At 42.6% G+C, this 23873-nt stretch overlaps 1 protein-coding gene across 2 annotated transcripts in view; it reads left to right on the top strand.

The window, feature by feature from the left end:
- Positions 1–4612: 4612 nt before the first annotated feature.
- Positions 4613–23873, top strand: part of PLOD2 (procollagen-lysine,2-oxoglutarate 5-dioxygenase 2) — a 54893-nt gene continuing 35632 nt past the window's right edge. For both annotated transcript variants that reach the window (XM_055723784.1, XM_055723783.1), the window contains exons 1-3: positions 4613–4873; positions 21682–21773; positions 23449–23585. In XM_055723784.1, the coding sequence (XP_055579759.1) occupies positions 4765–4873; positions 21682–21773; positions 23449–23585 (338 nt within the window). In that variant the 5' untranslated portion in view covers positions 4613–4764. The remainder of the gene's footprint in view (positions 4874–21681; positions 21774–23448; positions 23586–23873) is intronic.

Raw genomic sequence — 23873 nt, 5'->3', positions numbered from 1 at the left:
TGACTGAAAAGGGATTTTTAAACTTTCTATTACTTTGGAATGCTAATTTCTATTAGTATTATTCTATAACTAACACCTATTTTCAGCTACCCCAACTCAGGTACAATAGCGATATGTGTTGAATTCAAAACTAGTGTTTTCTTTTTAGAGGTCACACAAATAATTTAAGTGGAAAAATAGATATGACTTACTAACTTAAAGGCATTTCACTAATCTAAGTTCAAAGATGAACTCAGGTAACTACTTTTAGATAACAAATTAGATCACCGATACAACAAAGAAAAGCCAAAACCTTCTGTTTAATTCTACAGTTTGTATGCACTTGACCCTGGCAAAAAAATCACAGGGCTATGGAATTACCTCTGTAACACAATGGGAGGACAAACTTTATGCAACTAGAAAGATATTTGAGAGGAAAAGCTAGAATAGAATGGGAGAGGAATGAATTTGTTCTCCATAACAAATGACTAATGATCTGCTGCTGTTGAAAATACATGGGAAATGACTGACTTTTGCCCAGACAAAATAGACTTTTGGCTGCTATATGTTAAATATATAATCTGTTAGAAAACTCTTTATGATCTTTATTGAAGATTTAGGATCCTTGAATATTTTTTTATTTATTCTTGAAATACTGCTGCTGGTGAATTGTTGAGAATTCCTTCTGTCCCATGGCTTTTCACAGACCGATCTTGTTATTCTTATCTTTTGTTTTTATTACTGTATAATGAACAATATCAATGTCGTAAGATTAGGGAAGGAAGTTCATGCGACCAACACTGCCACATTTTAGCATCTGTGGAAAAGGTACCCTAGTGCAGCTCCAGAATAACAGAAGATATTTTGAGGCCTAGATTCAAGGTGAGATGAGTTCAAGGACAGGCAAAGCACAACAGGAGCACAGACTGTATATTTTTTTGTAAAGAGTGAAATGTAGAGTAGTTAGAGGATGTGAAAAATGTCTCTCATATGAAGCTTCTGTAGTTTAGAAGGCAGCTTCCTACGACAGGACCCCCCTCCCTCTGGCTTCAGTGATGGGCTGGCGATGCAAAGAATCCTGTCTGTTTCCATTCCATATGGCACCAGCTATACACATTCTGAAATATAAAACTGTTGGTGGTTTGGGGAAGATGGAAGTTGCCAACCTTCTGATTTCTTACAGACAGCTAGGAAAGAGATGGGGAAGAGGACACAGGGATAGGCAGATACAGACAGGGAGTTACTGAGATGGTAAAAGAACTGTCTGGACACCTGAGGGAAAAAAGCACTGAAGGAACGGAGATTACTAACGATTCAGGAAGCTGTTGTCTCCTGCAGAGGTCCTGTAGAATTTTGCCCAAATATGTGTCAGCTGAATCCTAGATACTATTGCTGATCTGTTGAAAATGCACTGGGTCTGAAGAAAAAATAAATTAATTTGGCAACTGATTGAGAGGTTAGAAAATCACTTTTCACAGTGACTTTCTGAAGTGAGGGCTGCTTGCAGTTCTTCCTTTCTGGTTTTGCTCCCTATTGCTGGAGCTTTAGGACAAGAAAACCCCTTGGCCTCCCATGTTCAGAGCTCCACAACTAACAATCAATGCATGCTCTCCCCTCCTCCGTGCCTGCTTAACCAAACTGATTAATTTCTCATTAAGAAGTTGCGTTATTGCAGAGGAAAGGGAAAAAGCCTTGATAAAATCAAAAGTCAAAGGAGGAAATGGTGGCAGTAGCAAGAATGTGAGATTGTTTCTTGGGACATTTGTAGGAATTGTTTCTGGAGTTAACCTCTGTAGCATAACAGGCATACTTGCACATTACATTACACACTGTCTATGTTATTCTTTAAGATTATTTTGATCTGAGGGTAAGTTCCTACTTAGAAGTTCAGAGGTTTAAGTGTTGAGTAGGCTACAACAGTAATACAGCACTGAAGCGGCCTGCAACACCATCAGGTGAGCTGAAGACTCTGCTAACCACCAGCTGCCAGTTCAGGCCTTGAAGTTGGTATTTCTGGACAAAAGCAGCATTTATGACTCAAGTGTCTGTGGAGGCAGGGTGAGACAGAGCCCCTGGGCACTGCACAGCTGGCAGAGCTCAGTTCTGAAGTTTCACAAGCATTTTCCCTTCCATCAGCCAATGTCCGAGCGAAGCCTCTGGGGATAGGAGATGTCTTGGCCACATCTGTCAGTTTGAAAGCAGTGTTTTGAGTAGCTTTCAGCTCTGTTTTCTCTCTGAGGGCAAAGCTTGCGTTTTATAAGAACAGTTAAAAATGAAATTAGCCTTCAAGAGACCAAAGAAAATAACATGAAAATGTAGAAGTATTTCATCAAAGTCTGGGCTTGCACTTACAGGTAAGAGCAGTGTTTATATCACAGTTTTCGCAACCCATTTTTCTCATAAATTAAAAATCTGTCTTTGTCAGATATTTCCTTTTCTTTTGTTATTGCATATTTATAGTCTTTCACTAATTCTTTTCATTCTTCTCTGCTACTGTTTGCACGTACATAACAGGATGTCTCTTGGCATTTCTCTCAGGTGCTCCCTCTTCTTTGTGCATGTTGGTTTCCACCTAACAGTGCTGTTCCAGCACCTGTGTATTAGTCTCTGATGAAACCAGCTGCTTGTGACAGAGGTGAGGTGCCAGGTTGTGATTTCTCAGAGCCCTGTGTATGTACGTGATACTCAGCTGCTGATTTTACTCTCAGTTCTCAGGGCTGAAGCTTTGTCTGCTTCCTGTCCCATCCGTGAGAGCCATGACATCATCTCCATGGTATTCTGAAATGATGCCCAATGGTCCTGTCTTTTTCCCCTCAGACTTTATTGAAGAAATCTGTCATTTTTTTTCATGGTTGGTGGTGGTAAGTATGTTCTACGTGTCTCTTGTGATTTAATTCCTTCCTGATGAGTTCTTATTTTTTCAGCTTTGTAATCACACTTCCTTTTTGTCTCCAAGTGTTACTGTTAAGCTGTTCTGGATCTGAGGTGAGGTTTGATCTGTTGAGGATCTCTTTTGGAATGCTTGTTAACCTGTTTTCTACCTTAAAACGATAGCTGTGATATAGTAACTATTTTTTCCATCTTCATTTTTCATAGGCTTAATTTCTTGAACTTGTTGTTTTGTTTTTTTTTTAAAAAAAGAAGCTAGAAGCACTTGCAGTATCATCCCACTCATGGCATTGCTTGATTTCAGCTAATGCAGTTTATTGTGCCTACAAACGCTGATGGGAGCAGTGGTGCTGGAAGAGCGAGCAGAGGCTGTTCATGGATGCGTGCATAAGTGTGGTCATAGTCTGTGTTCAAAAGTTTTTGTTCTCTGGTGAATCTCTGCCTGCCTGACAGAGGTGGCAGGAAAAAGTAGGTCAGGAGTAATTGACCAGGAACTGGAAGGTCTTGTCTGTTTCTCCTGTAGTTAGCAACTGCAGCTTCACCACTGGAGGATTAGGTTCTCAGTATTTCCCAGGTGCTGCTTTCATGGGCCTTCTGTTGCAGGAGCTCCTTCCGACCGAGGACTCAGTCTTTTACTTTGGTTTGCTGTACCTCCCTCCCTGCTGTGTGTGCTGCCTGGTTCGGGAAGAATGAGCTCCCCCAATTAATCGTAAATTCATCTGGGCACATAACGCAGGCTCTGATTTCGGCTCTGGGTTCCAAACAAAAGCATGCAGTTCTTCTGGTTGCAGTAGCCAAGGTCAAGTTTTCCCTTCTTTCCCCCTTTTTCCTTTCCTCCATGCCTCAAAAAACCCACATCTGTTAGGCCCATAGTGACATTTAGGATAAAAAATGAGGTGTCTATTTGACGACTATATAGGTGGATCTCAAATAAATGAATCCTGCTTTCAGCACTAATTTTTAGTTTGGATTATGCCCTTGGTCCTCAAATAGTATTTCCAAGGTGTAAATCCACGATGATTCCAATAGTCTGCCATCTGCTTTTATAATTTTACATGACTTTTAGACGTTTACAGTATTTTTTGTTAATGTACCTCATCTCACAGTAGGAAAAAGAACAGAGGTGGGCCAGTACACCACCTCCATTGTCACCACGCTTGCCTTCAGTGATGTGGTGATTTCTTGGGGTGTTCCTGGAACTGTTTCTCAATGGAAATCTGAATGGTAAGATGACGGTGTTTGACAGGTACGTGGGTCACCAGCAGAGCGGCCGTGCAGCGCGGTCCCCATGCCACCAGCCCCGAAAGGATCGGGTTGGTTTGTGGGGCGCGCAGACGAGCGCCTGCAGCTGCCCGCGACCTCCCGAACAACGTTAAGGTTTCGGGAGTGCGTTCATCGGGAGTCCGCCGCTGAGGAAACGGTTGGAGGGGGAGGCGGGTGCAGCTCCCGCAGGGCCGGCCCCGCCGAGCGCGCCCCCAGGGCCAGCTGGGCGCCGCAGCCAGGCCCGCTCCGTGTCCGCGGCGGCCCCGCGCACCTACCGCGGCGGCCGGGGCGGCGGGGCCGGGGCGGGGCTTGGCCGCGCTCCGCTCGCTCCTCCCCCGGCAGCGGTGGCGGCAGCAGCGTGCACCCGGGCGGCGGCTGCGAGCGGCTCCTGTTGCGCCGCCGGGTGCCCTCGCTGCCCGGGTCCTCCCACCGCCGTATAAAGCCTGGGGCGGGCGGCAGCGCCCTTCGCTGCTGCCCGTTGCAGAGGAGGAGCGGCACCCCGGGCGCGGCGTCTGCCCCCCTCCCAGGCACCGGGCTTTCCCCCTCGTTTTCCACGCCCGGCCCCTTTCCCCCCGCTCGTGGGGGCTGGCGGCGCGGGGAGCGGCGGCAGGCCGGCGGGTGCGGAGGGGGAAGATGGCGTGGAGGGGCGCCCGGTCGCCGCGCCTCATCCTGCCGCTGCTGCTGGCCCTGGCGCTGCCGGCGGCGGCGGAGCGGCGCCCCGGGCCCGGCCCCGGCCCCGCAGGTGAGGCGAGGCGCGGCGCGGCGTGGCGGGGGGGTGCGGGTGTGGCGGCGGAGCCCCGCGGCGCCGTCGGGCGGCAGGGGGTGTGTTCGGCCCGGGGGTGGCGGCGGGGATGTGCTTTGTGCCTCCCGGCTCGGTGACATCCGCCGGGAAGGGAAAGCCCTCCCGCCTCGGTGCGCAGCCTAGGAACCGCCGCTGTCCTGATGGATTCGGTTTTTCCCCATCCCCCTCCTCCGCCCCGCAGTTTAAAATGCCGCTGTGGGCTGCGGGAGGGGGGTGCGGCGCCGGCCGGGGCCGGGCAGGGCTCCCCAGGTTGCTCCCGGGAGGAACCGCTTGGCTGAAAGTGCTTTAACCCGCCGGGGTGGGTCGTAGATGCATAATCCCACATTAAAAGAAAGTATTTCCTTACTGGGAAGTGAGTCTCCCTGACTTTCACGCACAGCCCCCCACCCCCCCCTTTCTTCCCGTTCCCTGTGACAAGGTGTTGGTGAACGTGTTTTTCCAAGGCTGGGAAAAGCATAGCGTCACTCGCCTCTTTTTAAACTGTAGCAGCCGCTGGTGAAGTTTTCTGTTTCATGCAAAGTCAGCTGCAGACCTCGGAGCCCCTTGGCCGCCCCGCAGAGCCTGCGCTGGCTTTCTGCTCCTCTTGTTTTGCAGTCGCTTTAGCTTTAAGGAGCCAGAAGATGGAAAGAAACTTTATCTTCAGCATGTAAAAGAAAAGAATGTATACAGGAAATGCCCACAGAGGTGTCCAAACACATGTATGTCCAACTGGATGCCAAAATGTGTTTCTTGCTCTAACGCTGTTTTAGAATCTGTACTTCTGATTTCTATTCTACGCATATGAAGGTATTTCATCCTGCTAGATTATTACCACATGAAGTCCAAAATAGTTTCATTTCTTGGCTTGTTTACTCAAGAGTGTAATCAGGTTATTTTTAATATCTAGCTTAATTTTCTTCTGGTGGGCAGAAGGAAACTCCTTTTTTTTTTTTTTTTAAAGCAAGTTTTGTCAACGATTTCTAGTTTTGGTAGGAAAACTACTGACTTGCTTGATAACTAGTGTAAAAAAAAAAAAAGTGTTGATGAATACCAGGCTCCACTCAATCAGTCTCTCATTTGCAGTTTTCTTAATGCTTTACTGCTTTTGGTCCTTCAGAGGGTTTCTCTGTGTGTGCACTGTAGTTTGCAGTCTGTCAGGGGCGTGTGAGCACTGCCGTTCAGCCTTTGCTGGCCCTCGGAGGTGGGAGGTGCAGCCTACGGGGCCATGCTTGGAGTAAAAAGTTGAGCTCCTATGCCTGTCATCAGGGCAGTGAGATTGCAAGTCGAACTCCTTTGGAAATCCATTACTGCAATCATAGTTTTATTTTCTCAAACATGTCTATTTAAATAATGCATTTATTTTAACTGTGTACTTGAGATGTGGGATCTTAAGCTGATATAAACTAATAGCTGGCATGGTAAGGATTTTTCTTTAATCCTGCTGGTGTTCAAAGGCGTGAAAAGCAACGAGTACATAGTCCAGACAACGCTGTGTGATTCAGCAAACAAAAAAGAGACTACTGGTATATATAAATAATAACAATGATGCTACACAAATTATAGTGCTAGAAAGTACTGATACATTTGTATGTAGGTGTTCACACAGGAGGTTTTTCTTTTTGACTTAAACTTGTGTAGCCTGAATTGTAGAAGGCTCTGCTCGGAACCGCTGCTTGAGTAGTTTTGTGACCCCAGACACTGCCTGCTGCATTACTTGTTTTCAGTTCCAGTTTTAACCCTTAAATGTTTGCCCTGAGTCTGTGCTGTATTGCTTGAAGAGGGGCAGACCCTTACTGTGCCTCCAGTTCTAGAAATCTGTTTTTTAATTTCTAGTCTCCTGGTACTTTGTACAACGTGGTGTAAAGCAGCAGGCAAAGTTGCAGTTTGCGCATTGGCTTTTAAAGCAGTCAGTTAATAACTGTCTCTTGGTTCGGAAGTAAGCTGTAACAAGAGTGTCTGAAACTGACTTGCCAAGCTGCGTCTTTATTTCTTAATGAGACTTTATTGCTTCACTCAGACTTGGAGAAGTTATAGTGAGAGAGCTGCCTGTTGCACACCAGCGGTTACTGGAGCAGTGAGCTGCGTTTGCAGGGGTCCCCCTGTGCTCCTTCACTGGAGGTTTGTGTTTCCAGAAATTGCCGAGAGCACCATTGAGCTCTGAAACAGGCTTCTGCATAGTGAAGATACAAAAGTTTCTGTGTTAAAATGATAGTGTTAAAATGCTTCTGTTGTGTTGTGCTTGCTGCACGCATGTTGCTTATCTCTTAATGCATCCAGGATGTGCAGAGCACGAGTGGAAAAGACATTTGTTGTTGCTCTAGAAGCAGATGCTGCTCTTGGCAGCAGACGTACGTGATGTTCCCACCTAAAATGTTTTATTAGTGAGCCGTCTGCATGGGAAATACCTTTGCTGCCTTTGAGGCTGTTCCCCAGTGCGGCTGTGGGCACCTGGCTGGCTGGAGCATGGCTGTGCTGAGGTGTTGGGGCCGCAGGTTGTAATGGCGGCAAGCGAGCAGGTTCGGAGGTGGGCCCCGTGCTCTCTGCTGCCTGCGTGTGCTCCTGAACCGGGAGGGCCCCGGCAGCGGCCGGCTTTCCGGGCAGGTGGTGTAGGCAGCTGGGCAGGCTTCGGCAGCGCTCTGAGCCAGCAGGCCTCACTCCGCCCTGGTGCCCTCGAATGCCGGTCAGAAATGCTTCAGGCAGTAATGGCTGCCTGGCCTGACTGCGGGAGGACTTCCTCAGAGATACAGCATGTGCTCCTGCCATTTCTGTTGACTTTTCTTGGGCTCAGCCAAAGTGATCGCAGTGAGTGGTTGAAAGGCTTCTCCTTCTGAGGCACCTGTGGTGTGCAAGTGAGGGAATTTGGTCATTCAACCATCTTAACTTGCTACAAGTATTGAAAGTACTTGGCCTGCTGGGTGGAATAGAGGCACTAAGTACGGCACTTTATGCCTGCCTCCGTGTCTCTGCCTGGTTTTTCTGTTTGTTGCTTCTCTAGTGATGCTACTTTCGCCCCATATTGTCAGCACAGTATCTAAAAGTGCTATGTGAGCCTGTGTTGGGAAAAACTTCCTCTAGGTCTCATGGGAGTTCTGTGCCCTTGCTGTGGGGCCTGTATGGAAACACTGCCCCTCACCTCTTACAGGTAAGGAGAGAGGCAGAAAGAGACGCACCCCGGACCCGATCCAGCAGGAAACAGCACTTGGGTTGCCTGTGTCTGGGGCACCATCATCCCAGCTGCCCGGGGAGTATTGAGAAATGCGTGTAGCATCTGTGTCCTCCACTTCAGATGGGTGATGATTGCTCGTGTAGATACATTTAGGCTCTAGCTTTGAAATAAATGGTGAATAAGAAATGAAACGGTGTGTAGCGTGTGTGTGTAAATTAGTGAAAAGTAAGTGAATGTGGCTGTGGAGGTGCAAAGCAACAAAGTCATTCTTCTATCTTGTGTTTTTGCCTTGAAAATACTCTTCCTTGAAGACACCCAAAGTTGGCAGTCTGAGTTCTTTGTAGCATCTGGTTTAGAGACTATATAAAGCCAGTCTCTGTTGGAAAAAAAAGTAAAAATTTAGAAGTTTTTTGGCCAGGCTTCTCATTCTTTCCTAAGGTGGAGGGAATGATTAGACTGTGGAGGGAGACCACAGTGGTGGATGTGACATTGCTTCTCTTTGCAATATACAGTGGCATTGGATAAGATAACTGCAACTTTGATGGTAAAATTAATTTCTAATTAAAACAAGAAAAAGTAAAATAGTTGTGACCTCTATCATCAGCATTTGATGTAATTTGTAGAGTAAATATACAGTGGAATGACCACCAGGGAGGCTTTATGTGAAATGTGTTCCTGTCAAGGATCTAAACTAGCAGATTATTTAACAAAGCTTTCTTTATGTTGGTAGCATATTCTAGAGAATCATGATTTATGTCAGAGTTCTTGGCTGTTTCCCTCACTGCTGCATACTTAAGCAAAAGTGACTCAGTCTCTTCATGGGGAAGCGTTTAGTTTGTCTGTTGAATTAGCAGTATTACATTGTGTAATCAAAAGCAGTATCTTTCCATTTGTGTAGAGCTGCTATTCTGAAGTATAAATTACTTGACATGCTACATGACTATATTCACTCAAGTTAAGTCCCTTGTCACGAAGAGTAAGTATGGTCACAGTAAGGGCATTTTTGTTTTCATTTATAATGTCAGTTTTTTATAGTTGAGGGACATAAAGCATGGTTCTCTCCAGCACAAAACAGAACTTGACCAAACAGATCGGTAGCAGGAATGTGTCTGTATGTGTGGGAATGTTGTAGCTCTAGAGAATAAATGACACTTAATCATCAAGGAATACGTGCTTGCAAGCACAGCCCGACACCACAACTAACTTTAGGTGGTTTAATAGAACTGCTTCTGAAGTATTTCCTTAAGGTGAATTCAGTTTTCAAAATATGGATTATACCAGTTATGAGGAGAGTAAATATGTAAGGGCACTGTTTCATCTCAGATATTGTATTTTTTCCAGGAGCCGGCATTCCTTTTACAATTTGTAGTAGAAGGAAACCCAAACAAATTAAAATCTAACAAATCAGAAGTTCACTAAAGAAACAGAGTAAATCTTTTCTTTGGTGATCAGAGTAATTTGGCTTTGTGTTGTCAGCATGTGTGCATGCCTGTGTGCCTGTTTTTGATGTAATATTGTAATGATATATTTTCAGTTGAGCACTGAGACTTCAGAAACTTAGATACCTACTAATTGTTGAAATGTTTAGATTATTGACAAATTATATAGTTGACATATTTGATCATTTAATTCTTGTTCTACTTGAACCAAAATTAAAGGTACTGTTGATTACTGTATAATTTCTTTTGAAACACATGACTGTTTTTGTAATGGAGTATAAAGTAATTACAGACCAATTTCCTTAATAGTTTAAGGCTAAACAGTAGAACTCTGTCTTGGCTTAAAACGTTACATGCAAATTTATAGGACAGTTCTGAAGAAACCTACTTTATTTTAGTGGTTGGCTCACCAGGTCTTATGGTCTGCCCTTTGAAAGTGTTCCAGGGTTCCTTCTTAGACAAACTGCAATCTATTGGTCTACTGTGGATTTTCTTAGGAAATAAATACGAGGAAAAAAAATGGTGGATAGGGCATGGGGAGTTCTTTTTGATGGTAGTACTAATTATTGCAGTAAAACTGCAAGTGTTTTTAAAGCTGACATATGCAGCATTTGTACTTAATGCAAACAAACTGTAAGGAAAAAAGAAAAAATGTTGGAACAAAAATAGTTTTGGCATTTAAGTGCCATTCCTGAGAATTAATTCTGTACCTGTGGGTCTAAGTGTTGATGTACTGAGTGAGGCCATTAGGGTTTCTCACCAAAATCACCTGTGCAGAAAATAATCTGCATCTGATAGAATTATTTTTGTAATCTTCTTAATTTTTTTTTTGGTTGCAAAAAAGTAAAAATGGGTTGTTTACCTTTAGTTTTGTAATTTCACGTGACACTTCAATACAGCAAAGTGTTTCCTTAGGCTGTCCTTGTAAGCAGTTTATTAATTCTGTTTTACATCACTGTAAAGCAATTGTACATGTGTTCAGTCAGTACCAGGCCAATAAACTTAGTAACTGAAGTTGGTGGGTCAAGCATTGGACGTTAAAAGCATCTTTAATTAAATGTCATACATGACATGTCATGGTGTCTTGTGTCATAAGTAGTTCAGAAGTTTTTGGTGCTTGTTTCATGATTTGAAGGACTCTGTTGTTCAAGGCAGTGCACTACCTGTATCTTACAAGTGTGGTGTTTAAGTTGCTTGTTCATACAGAGGATGGATCTTTACAAAGTATGTTATTTTTCTGTTTCCAGGGTTGCATGGCCTGTGTTCCTGTTTGGGGAATTTTACACGTCCAGTGCCTGGACATAGGGGCCAGATGTGAAGCTGCAGGGCAGCACTTTCAAATGGAACTGACTAATGGGGGTGGGTAGCATTTGCTGACAACATGAGCCATGGTGCAGGCATGGGCAATTAATGTGTTTTCAGGATGGCTCCTGTTCCAGCTTCAATTTTTCCTTTTTTAAGCAAAGACTAGTCTAAGGAGAAACTGTTATTGCAGATCTTAACTGCTGAATTTCACTGATGGATTGACTGGCAGTCAGAAAATGGACTTTAACAATGCCTGGTGCTGTGTGTGACCGCTTCTGTTTAAACAGCTGGATTTGCTAGACAACAGCTTAAGAAGAAGCGTGCTCTTCTCTGAATACATATTTATGAGAGAGACAGAGAGGGCAAGGCAGAAGCTGAGTAAACTTTCTCACTTAGACAGCTGATGTTAATTGTGTCCTGCTCTCAGCTGCACAGCCCCAATGACAGTTTATAGCAGGGCCATCCAATCAGCGTGTTCAAGCAAGACCCAGCCTGTGCCATGACTCCATCTGCTCCCACTCTCCAGAAGATTTTTGTGGTTTGATTGCTATCTGGGCACTAATAAACAGCTGTAACCTGATCTGTTCCCCACTTGTTAGGCAGCTTTTGTTGACTGAGTTGCTTCATGCATGGCAATGATGTCATTTACAAACAGTTGATTTTAGTTGTTTTCTTATCTGGAAACTAAGGAATGTGTCTCATTGTTACTTTACTACTGAATAACTGATTCATTAAACAGGGTCTCCTCCAAGTCTGCTGAAACTGATAGAAAAACTCTTGACTACTGCTGCTTGTGTCTGGTTTTGTTCAGCTATCAAAACAAGGAAATCTTGCATTAGAGTGACTGTGGACCTGAGCACCAGCCAGTGGTGCACCCAGGACTGACATGGGTGATTGATGAGTGCACATATAGGCCTTAATGAGCTCTTGTTGACTGTATTTGATACTTATAAATGAAAAGAAAGTAAATGAAAAGCTGAGACAGAATCAGCTTTTAAATGTTTTCTGAAATCAGTTGTGTATTAATATTGAGAGTAATGGCTAATCTTTTTCTGAAAGTGTGTATATGTATATATGCATATACAGAAAAATAGATGTAGTCTGTGAATGGTGGATTTTTTTTTAAACTGGCTGTATTCAACAGTTGATCATTTTCATTATAAACATTTTAGACTCTGTATCTACATGACATCAGAAATGATGTGATAAGACAGGCAGTAAGCAGCAGCTCAGCAGGCTTGCCATTTGAGGCAGTATGCATGGAAGAGAGGAATGCCTGTTCACATTCCTATGGCCTGTGAGTTAAAGCATGAGAGAATTTCTTTGCATGAGAAATCTTCAGTATTTTCATAAAAAAACCCTTTAGATTCTGAAATGCACAGTTGCTACAGCACTGTTCACCTCTTTCTAAATGGATTTAGATTGCAGGTGGCATTTAATGATAATGGGACTCTTGAACAATGAGTCAGTTTCTAAGTCTTGGAGAACTTCAGTTTAGACTCAGTTGGTAGAAAGCAAAACCAAAATTTTTTAGTGTCCTGTCTAGGGGCTGTCAGTTGGCATATGCTAATCTAGCATAAATGCTATTTTATGAGGAAAAATTCAGAGCAGCTATTGCTTAATACAAGCACGCATTTCTGCTAAGTCAGCTTCTTTGTTCTCGTTAAAACACATGAGAGGAGGGAGAACCCTGTAACAGGCAACATTTTCTGTGACTAAGGAAGTTGCAACAGTACCAGCTATTCACAAGTAACTGAAACTGGGAATTTATACATTGTATATTTCTTTCCCTAGACAGCTTCTGAAAGCTTCCTGCCATAACCAGTTCTACTCCCTGGCTTGGGACGGTTGGGAGTTTTGATACCAATAGGTATTGCTCTGTAACTTTAGCAAGGTCTACAAATAACCTGGAGGAGCATAGGAATGATTGTACACAGACAGGCCGTGCATTGAGTGATCCCTGATAACTATAAATGCAGACTGTTTCCAACAGTTTAAAGGCGGTAGTATTTCTTATTCTGCAGGTTGAGCTATTTTCGGATCAGGTGGTAGCAGAGGTGATACCTGCGTACCTGCATTAGTTCTGCAATAACTCTGCTTATACCATCAAAAGACAGACTTCTATTTACTTTGGTTTAATTTGTCTGGTTTAAAGTTGAGAAAGTACAAGTGTGCTAATAGCTAGTGAAGAAGGATCGTACTTTTTTGGAAATTACATAAATAAAGTTTGTGCTGCTCTTTGTATTTTGCAAAGACATGTATGTATTGAGGTGCAGTGATTAACAGGAGGTTTGTGATACAGAGGAAAACTGACCAAACTTCCAGAAGAGGTCTGCACAGGAAGGTTCGCTTCTTCAAAATCTTGTCTCTAAGATTTGTTTGAAGCACTGGTTCTTAGAAATCCATCTTTTCCATGCAAGAACATATATTGGTATAGGACATCAGTATGTACTATGTGTTTGGCAACCAATGACTGTTCTTAACTTGCTGTTAATTCTGATTTCATCTTTTATTTTAAATCTTAATACTTTCCAATCTTTCATGAGTTTTTGAACAATGTTTTGTCTCCCTTCCAAGGATATTTTTTAACAGCAATCCTAGCCTGTCTCTTTGGGAAGCGGTAAACTGGTATGAGTGCAGGCACACAGCAAATTGTTCGGTGTGGAATAGAAGTTGGCTGTAGAGTATAAAGATCAGATTAAAAAACCCTTAGAACTTTCAAATATGAAGTAATGTTGTTTATGCACCAGTCATCTTTCCCCCTCTTGGAGTGCAATGCATATTTATTTCCTGAGAAGATTGTCATGTTTGCTATTCCAGCATATTGTTGTGTTTCTAAAGAATTTCAGGGGAAAATAAACAGCTGTCAGATGGTTCGATCTTCTCCGTCTTTATGCCAAAAATTTTATTTGACCAGAAATTCTTCTGTTGGCTTATTACATTCTTTGACCATATGTATGTCATATAAACTGGCACTGGGTAGATACATGTGTTTAAACTTTGTGTTCTTCAGTTGTGTACTTAAGATCTTTGTTTGCTGCTGGATTGTATTAACCAAGTATATGTGCGTAGGTATAACTTACAGTCATGGTCCCATTGCATATGATGGGTTTCTCCTGCCTCCAGCTGTTTGACATCTTTTCAGAGTATGCGGGTTTTCAAAAGCTTTATTTGACATAGAATCTTAAATTTAAGCTATAGCTCCTATTTATAGGGGGGGGGAAAGTCAGTCTTGCATTTGGAGGAATCTAATGTTGCCTTCTTGAGTGGAAGACTATGTTGTGCTAAAAATCTGGATTGTTGAAAGTGCTCTTTGATATTTCAACTTTTTAGCTGGCATAACAATTCTTTGGGTTTTGAACATACAGTATGAGCCCACATAAACAGGGAAGGGCAGTTACTGCTGGCACCATCTGTTACTCTTCAGCTATCTGCAACCTTCAGCAAGGCTCAGAAGCATATGAGAGAATTGGATTTAGTAAAGTCATCAAATGTGTGGGAGGAGAATTGGTTATCATGACTGTATTGACTCCATACAATATTGTGTAGTCCAGTGATCCATTTCAGGTTTTTGAATGCTTTTTTTACTGTTGTGGGCTTAAACCTCATGCTGCCTTCTCTTTAAAAGGTCTTTCACAGTCTTGCAATTATTTGGGAACTCACTGTTATGTTGTTCAGTTTTATGGCGGAAACAGCAATTGAGCCTATAAATATTTTCCAACAAGCTTTATATCGGCAGGTTGGCTTTTTTTTTTTATTAAATCTCAGTAAGTTTTGTCTTGTTCAGAAGATATTGTAGAGTATTGTACGTTTTCTAGGTTATTTTCCAGAAATCTAACTCATCTGTTAGAGAAATCCCAGGATGTTAGTTGTATAGCGACACTGTATTCCTAAATAGTGTTTAAAGTTTTATTCTTCCAAAATTTACCAGTTCTATTATGAAGTTATGAGAATCTAGATCTTGAATCCCAGTTATGGATCATGCCTTCACATACTGTAAGCTGACTTGCACACAGCTCAACCTGCACTATTATCCTTTCATTTGAGAACACAAACATGTTGTACTCGATATGCTTATCAGGGCAATGATATTAAGATGGCATGTTCTCCAAACAGGGCTGGTGACATGCTGGAAAGCACCCACCAGGAGCTTCTGGTGTGCCAGAAGCTGAAGGGCAAAGCTGAGGACTGATTTCTCCTCCAGGTGCAAAAGTATTCCCCTTTTAGGGGAGCAGAGTGGATGGGAAGGTCAAGGAAACTGCTAATTACTTTTTGTTTCTAACTCAGACTACTGTAAAAGTCTCAGAACATGGATTTTGTTGATGGGGTATGTGCTTTAGGTGAGGCGTATAAGGAAGGAAAAATAGAACTTGTTGAGGACAATTCCCCTAGTTCAACTTCTCATTACTGGCTGAGTACAGAAGCTGGAAGGGAAAGTGGCGTGGTCAAGTCGGGACTCATAAATGATGATTATGCATGGTGTAGATTGCCTGTTTGTTTCCAAGGCTAATACTGAATTTCAATACTGAAAACTTTATTCCAAACCCAAACAAACTTTCCCCCTGCTATTTATTTTTGTTTTAAACATTTAACCTGTGGAAACAAGAAATAATAGTGGAAATGCAATCAGAAGTCTTGCAGTTAGTTGGGGCTGTTTACTGTCATTCTGACAGCTACTTCTCAGTTCAGCTTCCTTTTGAACATTCCTCATTACTGTACACTTTTTCAGTTGTATTGTGCTTTAGTGTGTCTCTCAATGATAAAGAAGCGTGCTTCCATGTGGTGTAAAGGCAAGGTAAATCCTCTTTGTGGGTTTGTTGTATTTTTTTGTTTGTTTTGTTTTTGTTGTGCTTGTGGGAAACTGTATCCTGTTGGTCTCCCATGTGTCCAGAGGTGCAGGAGACATAATAATAGGCACAATTACATAGCTTAATTGATGGGCATGCATCCATGTGCCTCCTCCAGGTATCCATCTCATCCATATTCTTTTCCAGGTATCTGTCCAGCCTGTGCCTTAGATTAAGGTCATGCAGATCACTGCCAAGGTTATTACCTTAACAGTCTGCATTTTTTTAATTCTGTGGTTTTTTGTTGTTTTTTTTTTTTTTTTTTTTTTTTAAATCCACAGAGCTATTCTTGGGAGCTGGAAGTATAAGCTTTTTCCATGATCTCTAGCAACAGTTTGCTTTCTGGAAACCTTTGGTGAATTATTTTGCAATTGTACATCTCTTTGCTCATTGACTGGACAGATTAATACACAGTTGTTACTCTGAGCAGTTCTGAGTGGGATGTAATCTGCAAACAAGAAAGGAGGCTGTGTTTTATGTAGACACTAGAATACGGATAAAACCATATTCCCAGTATCAAATATCCTTTGTTTACCACTGCAAGATACTACTTCTAGAGAGATAGATTTTAATGGTATAATGTGGTACCTTGCACAGATGTCCTTTGATCTTACAGCTCATTCCTACTCCAGCAAAATCCATGGCCTTGAATCCAAGGACTAAATGTCAGCTCCTGTGTGACTGTGAGCAATATCCTCATTTTTGGCTGCCCTGAAGCTACTGTATTAGTGCCCACAGCCCCTGGTAGAAATTATGTAGTGATCTCTGTCAGTGTTCATTCAAGATAAATAAGAACCATGTGGGTGTGTGAGGAATGACTGCGCTGCTTTGCATACTTTGCCAAGGTACAAAGAGAGAGGTCACTTAAAGCAGTCCTGCCGTGACAGTCCCTAACTGAGCCTTTGCCAGGCAATTCACTGAAGACAAAGACTCTGGTTTACAGTTCTTATTTCTGGAAATAAATATTTATGGTGTAGTCAGATCCCTGATGGTAGTAACACAAAAGATTGAGTAGAAGAGTGAGATGTTTTGGTAAACCTTCATTGGCTTTCTTAATATGTTGCATGTGCTCTATATGCAGTGCTGTCTTTCACAACTTGAGTGCTAAAGGATTTCCTATTTTGCATGCAAAAATTAATTCTATTTGTCACTGGATATACTTTTCTTGGACAAATGCATGCTCTCTGAGGCTTGTTCTCAAAACAGAACAGCTGTTTTGTGAATGTAACTATCTGAAAGCTGTTTGGTGTAATTGCACTGTAGTAACTTCAGCACCCTCATACCTGGCATGAAACTCTTCAGAATTTTTTTTTTCCCCCATGTCTTCCTGTTGAACTTCAGTATAGGGTTTGCATTTCCTTTTTACACAAACTGACTTTAATTGTGGAAATAAATGCCAAGCTTGGTAATCCCCTCCAGTGACTGCTAAGATGCCTCTGGCACACTGGGGGAGCCCAGCCTGACCCAGCAGCCCATACCCTCAGCAGCAGCATCTCGGTATCCCACAAGTGTGGAGGGCTGTGACTGCCTGCTGTGTTCTTGGTTTCATATATGTTGGCATTTTGAGGATGCTGTTACTGTTTGTTGGAAAATATTACAGAGTGTGTGTGTTCCCTTGTGAGTGGGGTAGACTTAAACTGGGTAGCTCAAGTCTGTATGTAAGACCATAGGGCAGAGCTCCTTAGGGTAGACCCTTGGGTGGAGGGCAGGGCAGGGGTTTGTGCCAAAGTGGATGGTGAAGCAGGAACAGTGTCTAGCTGAGCTAGAATTCATGGTGGGATTTTTGCAAAGACAGAATTTTGTGGCTTTCTGGCTGGGGAATACCAGGCCACAGTGGTAACTTGGGGTCTCCGTAATTGCAGGCAGCTTTCCACTGCTACGCCTAGGTCTTCATTGCACAGCTGGAGCCCTGGAGCCAGCACAGTGATGCTGCTGGGGACTCTGGGCCAGTCACTCAACCTCTTGTGCGACTTTTGTGTGTGAATCAGCCTGCGGTAAGGGCTCTGGTGCTGCACTGAACCTCTGCACTGGCAGGGCTCTTCCTGGGAGCAGACCTGCGCTGCACAGCAGGGACACTGGGTGGCTGCAGCTAAAACAGATGTAGCTGAGCCCACCCTGAAATGAAAATGGAACTTGGATAAACTTACTCCCCTGGGATCTGTGTTGCTTGCACGTTGACAATCCTGTGACTTCATGGAAGTCACTTTAGATTTGTGTTACTAGATGCAAATGGGACAGATGTTCTAAGAGGCGGTTGTACCTAAACGTAGCAAACAAGGAATAGATTTTTCAAAGTGAATGAAGTTAAGAGGTTAAAAAGAAATGACCTGAAGTATTTGGTGGTCCAGAAGCATTTTCTTCACTTTCTTCTGCTGGAAGAAACAAATACATCCCATGCTACACTCAGTAGAACTCTGCCAGTGAAACTGGTGCAAGTTGTCACCTACATATAAAGTCACAGGAGCCTACAGGAATTGCATTAATATTTTTTGTAATGTCTTGCTGGCTGGAAGAGAGGCTGCTACTTTTCTCATGTGGCTAATAATACCCTTTATAACGTGCCAAGATAACGGTCATTTAATGCAGTTTGTGTTGCCTGTCCATACATACTGTAGACAGAATAAAAGCATGTTTCTCTGCTCTTTGATCAGACACAGATTACTTGGAGAGGAAAAAAAAAAAACCTGAAACAAACAACCTATAAAACAAACCCAAACAACCAACATGTACTGCACCCCCCTGCTAAAAAAACTCCCACAAAGACCAAGTAGTCTATAAAGAAACTAATTCTAAAGGAACTCTAAATGCTATGATTACAGTTCTGCTGCACTTAAAAATTACTTAAGTACTGTGTGCACCTAAAATTCTGTGGTGCAGCAACAACATGGAAATAAAGCCTTTTAAACCTCTTCGTTTGTAATTTGAAAAAAATAGCTATTGGCAAGCATGCTAAAAACCCCCAAACATTCCCAATGTGAAGAATACCTTTGTAAAAATAGCTTTTCGTTGTTCTGTGACTGTTTGCAAACCTGAATCAGTCAGCCTGCTTAAGTTGCTTCGTTGGCTGTGTGCATTGTACAAGTTCTGTTGCAGCCTCACGCCAATATAAACCACATTATTTGTCTGCTCAAAATTTCTCCTTTTTATATAGCTCAGGTTGAAATCGCTTATGATTTGGCACATCATTTTATTTCCTCCTATTCCACAAAACTCAAGTAAGATACCAGGCTGCATAGTGAATCTTGAAATACATGAACAACATACAGGTGGAATTACTGTGGGTTCCATTAGAAAGAGAGTAACAATATCCCACGAAGAGCAGTAGATTATTTTTTGCTTGCCAAACTGTACTTGTATGTTGACAGTATTTTCTTTCACTTGGTGACTGGAGGAATCTGATGCAGCCCACATCTTGTCATTCACATTAAGTTGTTAAGTACAGATACTTTTTTTTTTAAATCCCTGCTGTTAGCATTCCTCAGGAAGGTGTAGGTGTGAAATATGTCTACCTCAAACCAAATTCCGTGGTTATAGTCAGTGCTTGACTGGTCAACTAGGAAACTTTCAATAATGGGTTCACTTGGCTTGGTGATGCAGTCTGGTATGATCAGATTTTTCCGCTTCCCTCTAATTTGAAAATGCAGTGCATGAACAAAAAATTAATCATAACTTAGTCTGTTCCATAGAGAAAAATCCTATCCTCTGCCTTCAGTTCTGTTTTAGTCACAGTGTAAGATACCACATTCTTTCTTTATTCTGTGGTGACTCCTGTAGAATTACTTTAGATTGCATGACCTTTAGAATGAACAAGTTTGAAGGTATTGAGCTGTTATTGCTGTGTTTATGTCTGTCTGTGAGTCAGTGTGTCTGTGAACGGGTTGTACTGCAGTCCTCTGTGGAGGTCCTCTGGCCATTTGTACTCATGGGATTTTCTTCTGATTCTTGCCTACAAAAGACTGCTAGCACTTAACTAGGAGAAAGATGGAGCAACTAATCTTACAAAACTGTCTTCCCAAAACTTTTGGGTGTTCAGTTGATTGAAACATTTCAGGTTTTTCAAGTTTCTGCTTTGCTGTGTATTGTATTGTAGGAGTGTCAGTCTTGTTCAGTAGAGCTGGGAGTTAAAATCTTCACCAGGACTGCTGAGGGAACAGAGCCTCCCTCCCCACCCCGCCAAAAAAAAATAAATAATTATGCCTGGTGGGGAGGGCAGGTAGAGACGGTGGCTGTAGTTGAAGAACTTGGGCAGTGTCAGATAAAAACTGTAGGAGCCCTGCTGATGGTACAGAAGATTTTTTTGTGGAGTAGGTGCTGGGCACATGGTACTGTCACTGCTTAAAGGTTATGTGAGTTCAAGGAGTGACTAGGTAAGAGCAAGGTCATGGGGGTAGACCAAGTGTTTCAGAATATATGGAAACCCCATCCAGGTCAGGAAAACCTGTAAACTGAGACTAGTAGAAAAAGCAGAGAAGGCATCATACATACTTGTCTTATCCTTGCTCTTCCTCATGTACACTGTTACAGCTGCTGTTGAGGATGGACTAGCCAGACCACTCTGACCCTGGTGGGAGTGCTCTTGGAAGTGACCTGTTGACTAGGGCTGAATCTAAGTGGAAACGGTATCACTGGCTCCCGAGACTAGTCTCCATAGTTGGCCTGCTGTGACTACTTGAGACAGAATTGAATTTCCTTAGAAAAAGTGTGGTTTATGTTGCTCTGCAAACTATGTCTGTGCTCTTACAGGTACTATTAAGCAGAGCTACGCTTGAAGTGCCCTGGTATTAGGCTGTAGAGCATCACATGAGTAACTTGCAAGGTGCACTTCTCCAAAGTGGGAAGCAGACCATCATCTTTTTTAATTTTGTCAAATAAAAAAAAATGGTAAGTGGTGATAAATTTGAATACACTCAGGGATAACATCTCTGGTGTCTGATGGCTGCTAAGTCTGTGGTGGTGGACAGAGCTGAAGGGTTAATAATGTTTTTCACAGCAGCCACTTCTAGCACATGTTACTGTGCTGGTGAAGATAAACCCAGATGATGTTCTTTGGGCAAGTGAAACAACAACAGGCACTGTGAAAGACGTGATAAATTTTACTTTCTTGTAAGGATTGATCTCATGAGCTCTGTTTAGAGGACAGCTGTTGTTTGAACTCAGACCAAATGGGGAACTGCAGTGTGCTCTGGGATCCAGGCTGGTCTGATTAAATACTTGATGTTGGATAGGGGTACTGTCTTTCTCATAGCTTTGAATTATGGACCTTGATTTTGCAGTGTATTGCATAGGGTGCTGAATGTTATTCAATAGTTTAATCTGGAAGCTGTTCAGTGGGAAATCATGGCCTCATTTGAACTATATTAAAAGCTCAGGGATATGAAAAAAAACAACCCAACGTGGTTGCACAGTCATTTGCCTGCATGCAGTAAGAGGGCAAAATTAGCACTGCTATAATTTACAGAGGCTCTGAATAAAAACTCCAAACCCTGGCTCTTTTGTCTCTGCTCAAACATTTAAAAGCACTAAATGCTGCCTGTTGGGGGACTGGTTTCCATGGTTGCTTTTTTTGCCCTGTTTTCATGAAGAAAGTGAACCACTTGCTTTCAGGGGAGTTAGTGAGGTTGGATGAAGTTCTATGGTACCATTCATTCCTGTGATAAGAGGTCACAGGATTATTTCGGACCAAAAAGTAGTAAGTTATTTTTGTTTTGAAGACTCCTTCCTGTCTAGTAGTCATACGAGCTTTGTTTTCACATCTTGAGCTAGTTGTTTACAGAGTAGATAGATTTCTTTACTTCCCCTTCCTGAGGATAATTTTAAAACATTATCAAACAACCATTGCTATGGACAAGGATTCTGTCTCACACCTATAATATGACAGTATATTTGCCTTTGAGTGAGATGCAGGCAAGTTATAAAGTGCCTTGCTTGATCCAGTGCTGTTCAGTGCATTTTTCTGTTACAGACTGTGTCCTGAAAACATATTAATACACATTTCTTCTTTTCCTCCCTCAGATAAACTACTAGTTTTTACTGTAGCAACTAAAGAAACCGATGGCTTTCACCGTTTTATACAAACTGCAAAGCACTTCAACTACACAGTAAAGGTATTGTGTGTTTCCATACCAAATATTTATACTACACAGCTTTTTAAGACTGAAATAGTGCAGTAGTAACTGAAGTTGCATTAGCTTCCTTGCATGATGGGGCAAAGTAAAACAGTTACAGAGCTCAGGGGCAGCTGAGGCACTTGCATGTGGCCCTGCTGCTGCCCCTGTTGCTTGACTGCTGGTCCCCCTCTGAACAACCACAGGAGGGTGCTTCTTCCACTGCCTTAGGAACTGGTTTATAGATTAGTAGCTACTGTGAAAAGCATCCTCAGTCACTTAAAGGTTCTGTCATGCTTTATCATATAGCCTTGCTTTTCAGTGTTGCTGATGTTGTTTGTGTGAATACTTCTGGAAGCTGCACTGCACTATGCAGGGCTCTGCATATCTTCTCCTTCCTTAAACAAGGCTGGATCCCTCCTGTGGGGAAGAGGAGAGGGTCACAACTGAAACTTTCAGTCTTTACCCGGAACCTGTAATTCTCCAAGAGTACAAAATGTTTCTATCATTCCTGCCAGACTTTTCTGCCTTGCTCCATGTCTCTGTATGTCACATACTGAGGTTGGCCTCTGTGTGACCTTGGGAAAAAGGGAGGGTACTAACCTTCTTCTAAATGTTACCCACAAATATGTTCTGCAAGGGAAAATCCAGGAATTCAGATGGTGTTATGAAATTTTTCTGCCTTACTCTACTACAGTGTCTATACCAGGGGCGGGCTGGATGCGGCCCCCCAGGGTCCTCAATCCGGCCCCCGGTATTTACAGACCCCCCCCCCCCCCATCCCCCCCGCCAGGGCTTGGGGGGGGAAACCAAGCAGTCGCAGATGACTGCCTGCCACTTCATCCGCACGTTGGCCCCCTGGTTAAAAGGTTTGAGGACCCCTGGTCTATACTATAAATGGGAAATTATTTGGGTCTGTGAAGTCTGACACTTACCACTGAACTGGAAGACTGAGAGAACCTATAGTATGATAATGTTGTACTAAAGCACTCAAAAAGCCTGAGCTCTGGATACATCTATTGGTTTTGCAAATTGATGTCCAAAACATCATACAATGTAGCGTTTTCTAGGTTCCAAAAACATTATATTCAAAACCCACAAAAAGTTTTAAGTCTTTTTTTCTTTTTTGGAAATGTAATTTTCTATAGTGCTTGGCTATGGAGGGGTTTTGTTTAGCTCTTTTTAGCAGCCAGCTGTATTTTGGGCAACCTATGCTTTCCTTGTACCAAAGTGTTCTGAAAGGATTTCAGAAAGACTGGAGCTTGCAATTTGTATTACTGATACCCTGATCCACCACGGTCTTTTATACTTTCTGTTCCTAAAGTGATTGTATTGACTTTTAAAGGTCTCATGCAGAATGTTTTCCCAATACAATTACTAACTTTTTTTTTCTCTGAAGTAGTTACATTTGAATAAATGGTGCTAGCAGGCAATTGCTGGTTTCTTATTTGGTTAAGAAATGTCTGTCTCATGTTTTTGCAGTGATGTCATTGTGCTGAATGCTGCTTCTGACATGGAAGATGTACAATGCTGGAAATGCTGGCTTGCTATGCTTTAATGTGTTGCTTCTGATTTAACATCTGTTTTCAATAAGAGTCTGCTTTAAAAAGCCTCTTGTTGTTGGGTACTAGCAAAAAGTGGTTTGTTTGTGGTTTTTTTTTTTTTTTTTTCCCAGGTACTTGGAAAAGGTGAAGAGTGGAAAGGTGGTGAGCTGCCTAACTCTATTGGTGGAGGGCAGAAAGTTCGTTTGCTGAAAGAAGCCATAGAAAGCTATGCTGATCAAGAGGACTTAGTTGTAATGTTTGTTGAATGGTGAGCAAACCTGGCTTGTTGCCTTTATGTTTTAGTCTGGGTAGGCATGCAAACGTGGCTGCTCTGATGTGCATGCCGCTTTTCCCCCCTCACTGTTTATTTGAGAGACTTTACGTCCATTTTTCTCCATTCATAAAAATAGTAGATTGCTCTTTGAACAATCATTACTTTTTAAATAGATTTACAGATGTAGGAGGTGTTCATAGTTGTGCCTCAAGGGGGTGAAAAAATGTTGGGAGCTGATAGGCTTTTAGGCAAGCATTCATCCTCTCCCTGTTCAGCTGTGGT

Source organism: Falco cherrug, chromosome 11, assembly GCF_023634085.1.
Source record: "Falco cherrug isolate bFalChe1 chromosome 11, bFalChe1.pri, whole genome shotgun sequence".
NCBI classification, from domain to species: Eukaryota; Metazoa; Chordata; class Aves; order Falconiformes; family Falconidae; genus Falco; species Falco cherrug.
The sequence above is the reverse complement of the archived record's forward strand: the minus strand, read 5'-3'. Positions and strand labels throughout refer to the sequence as shown.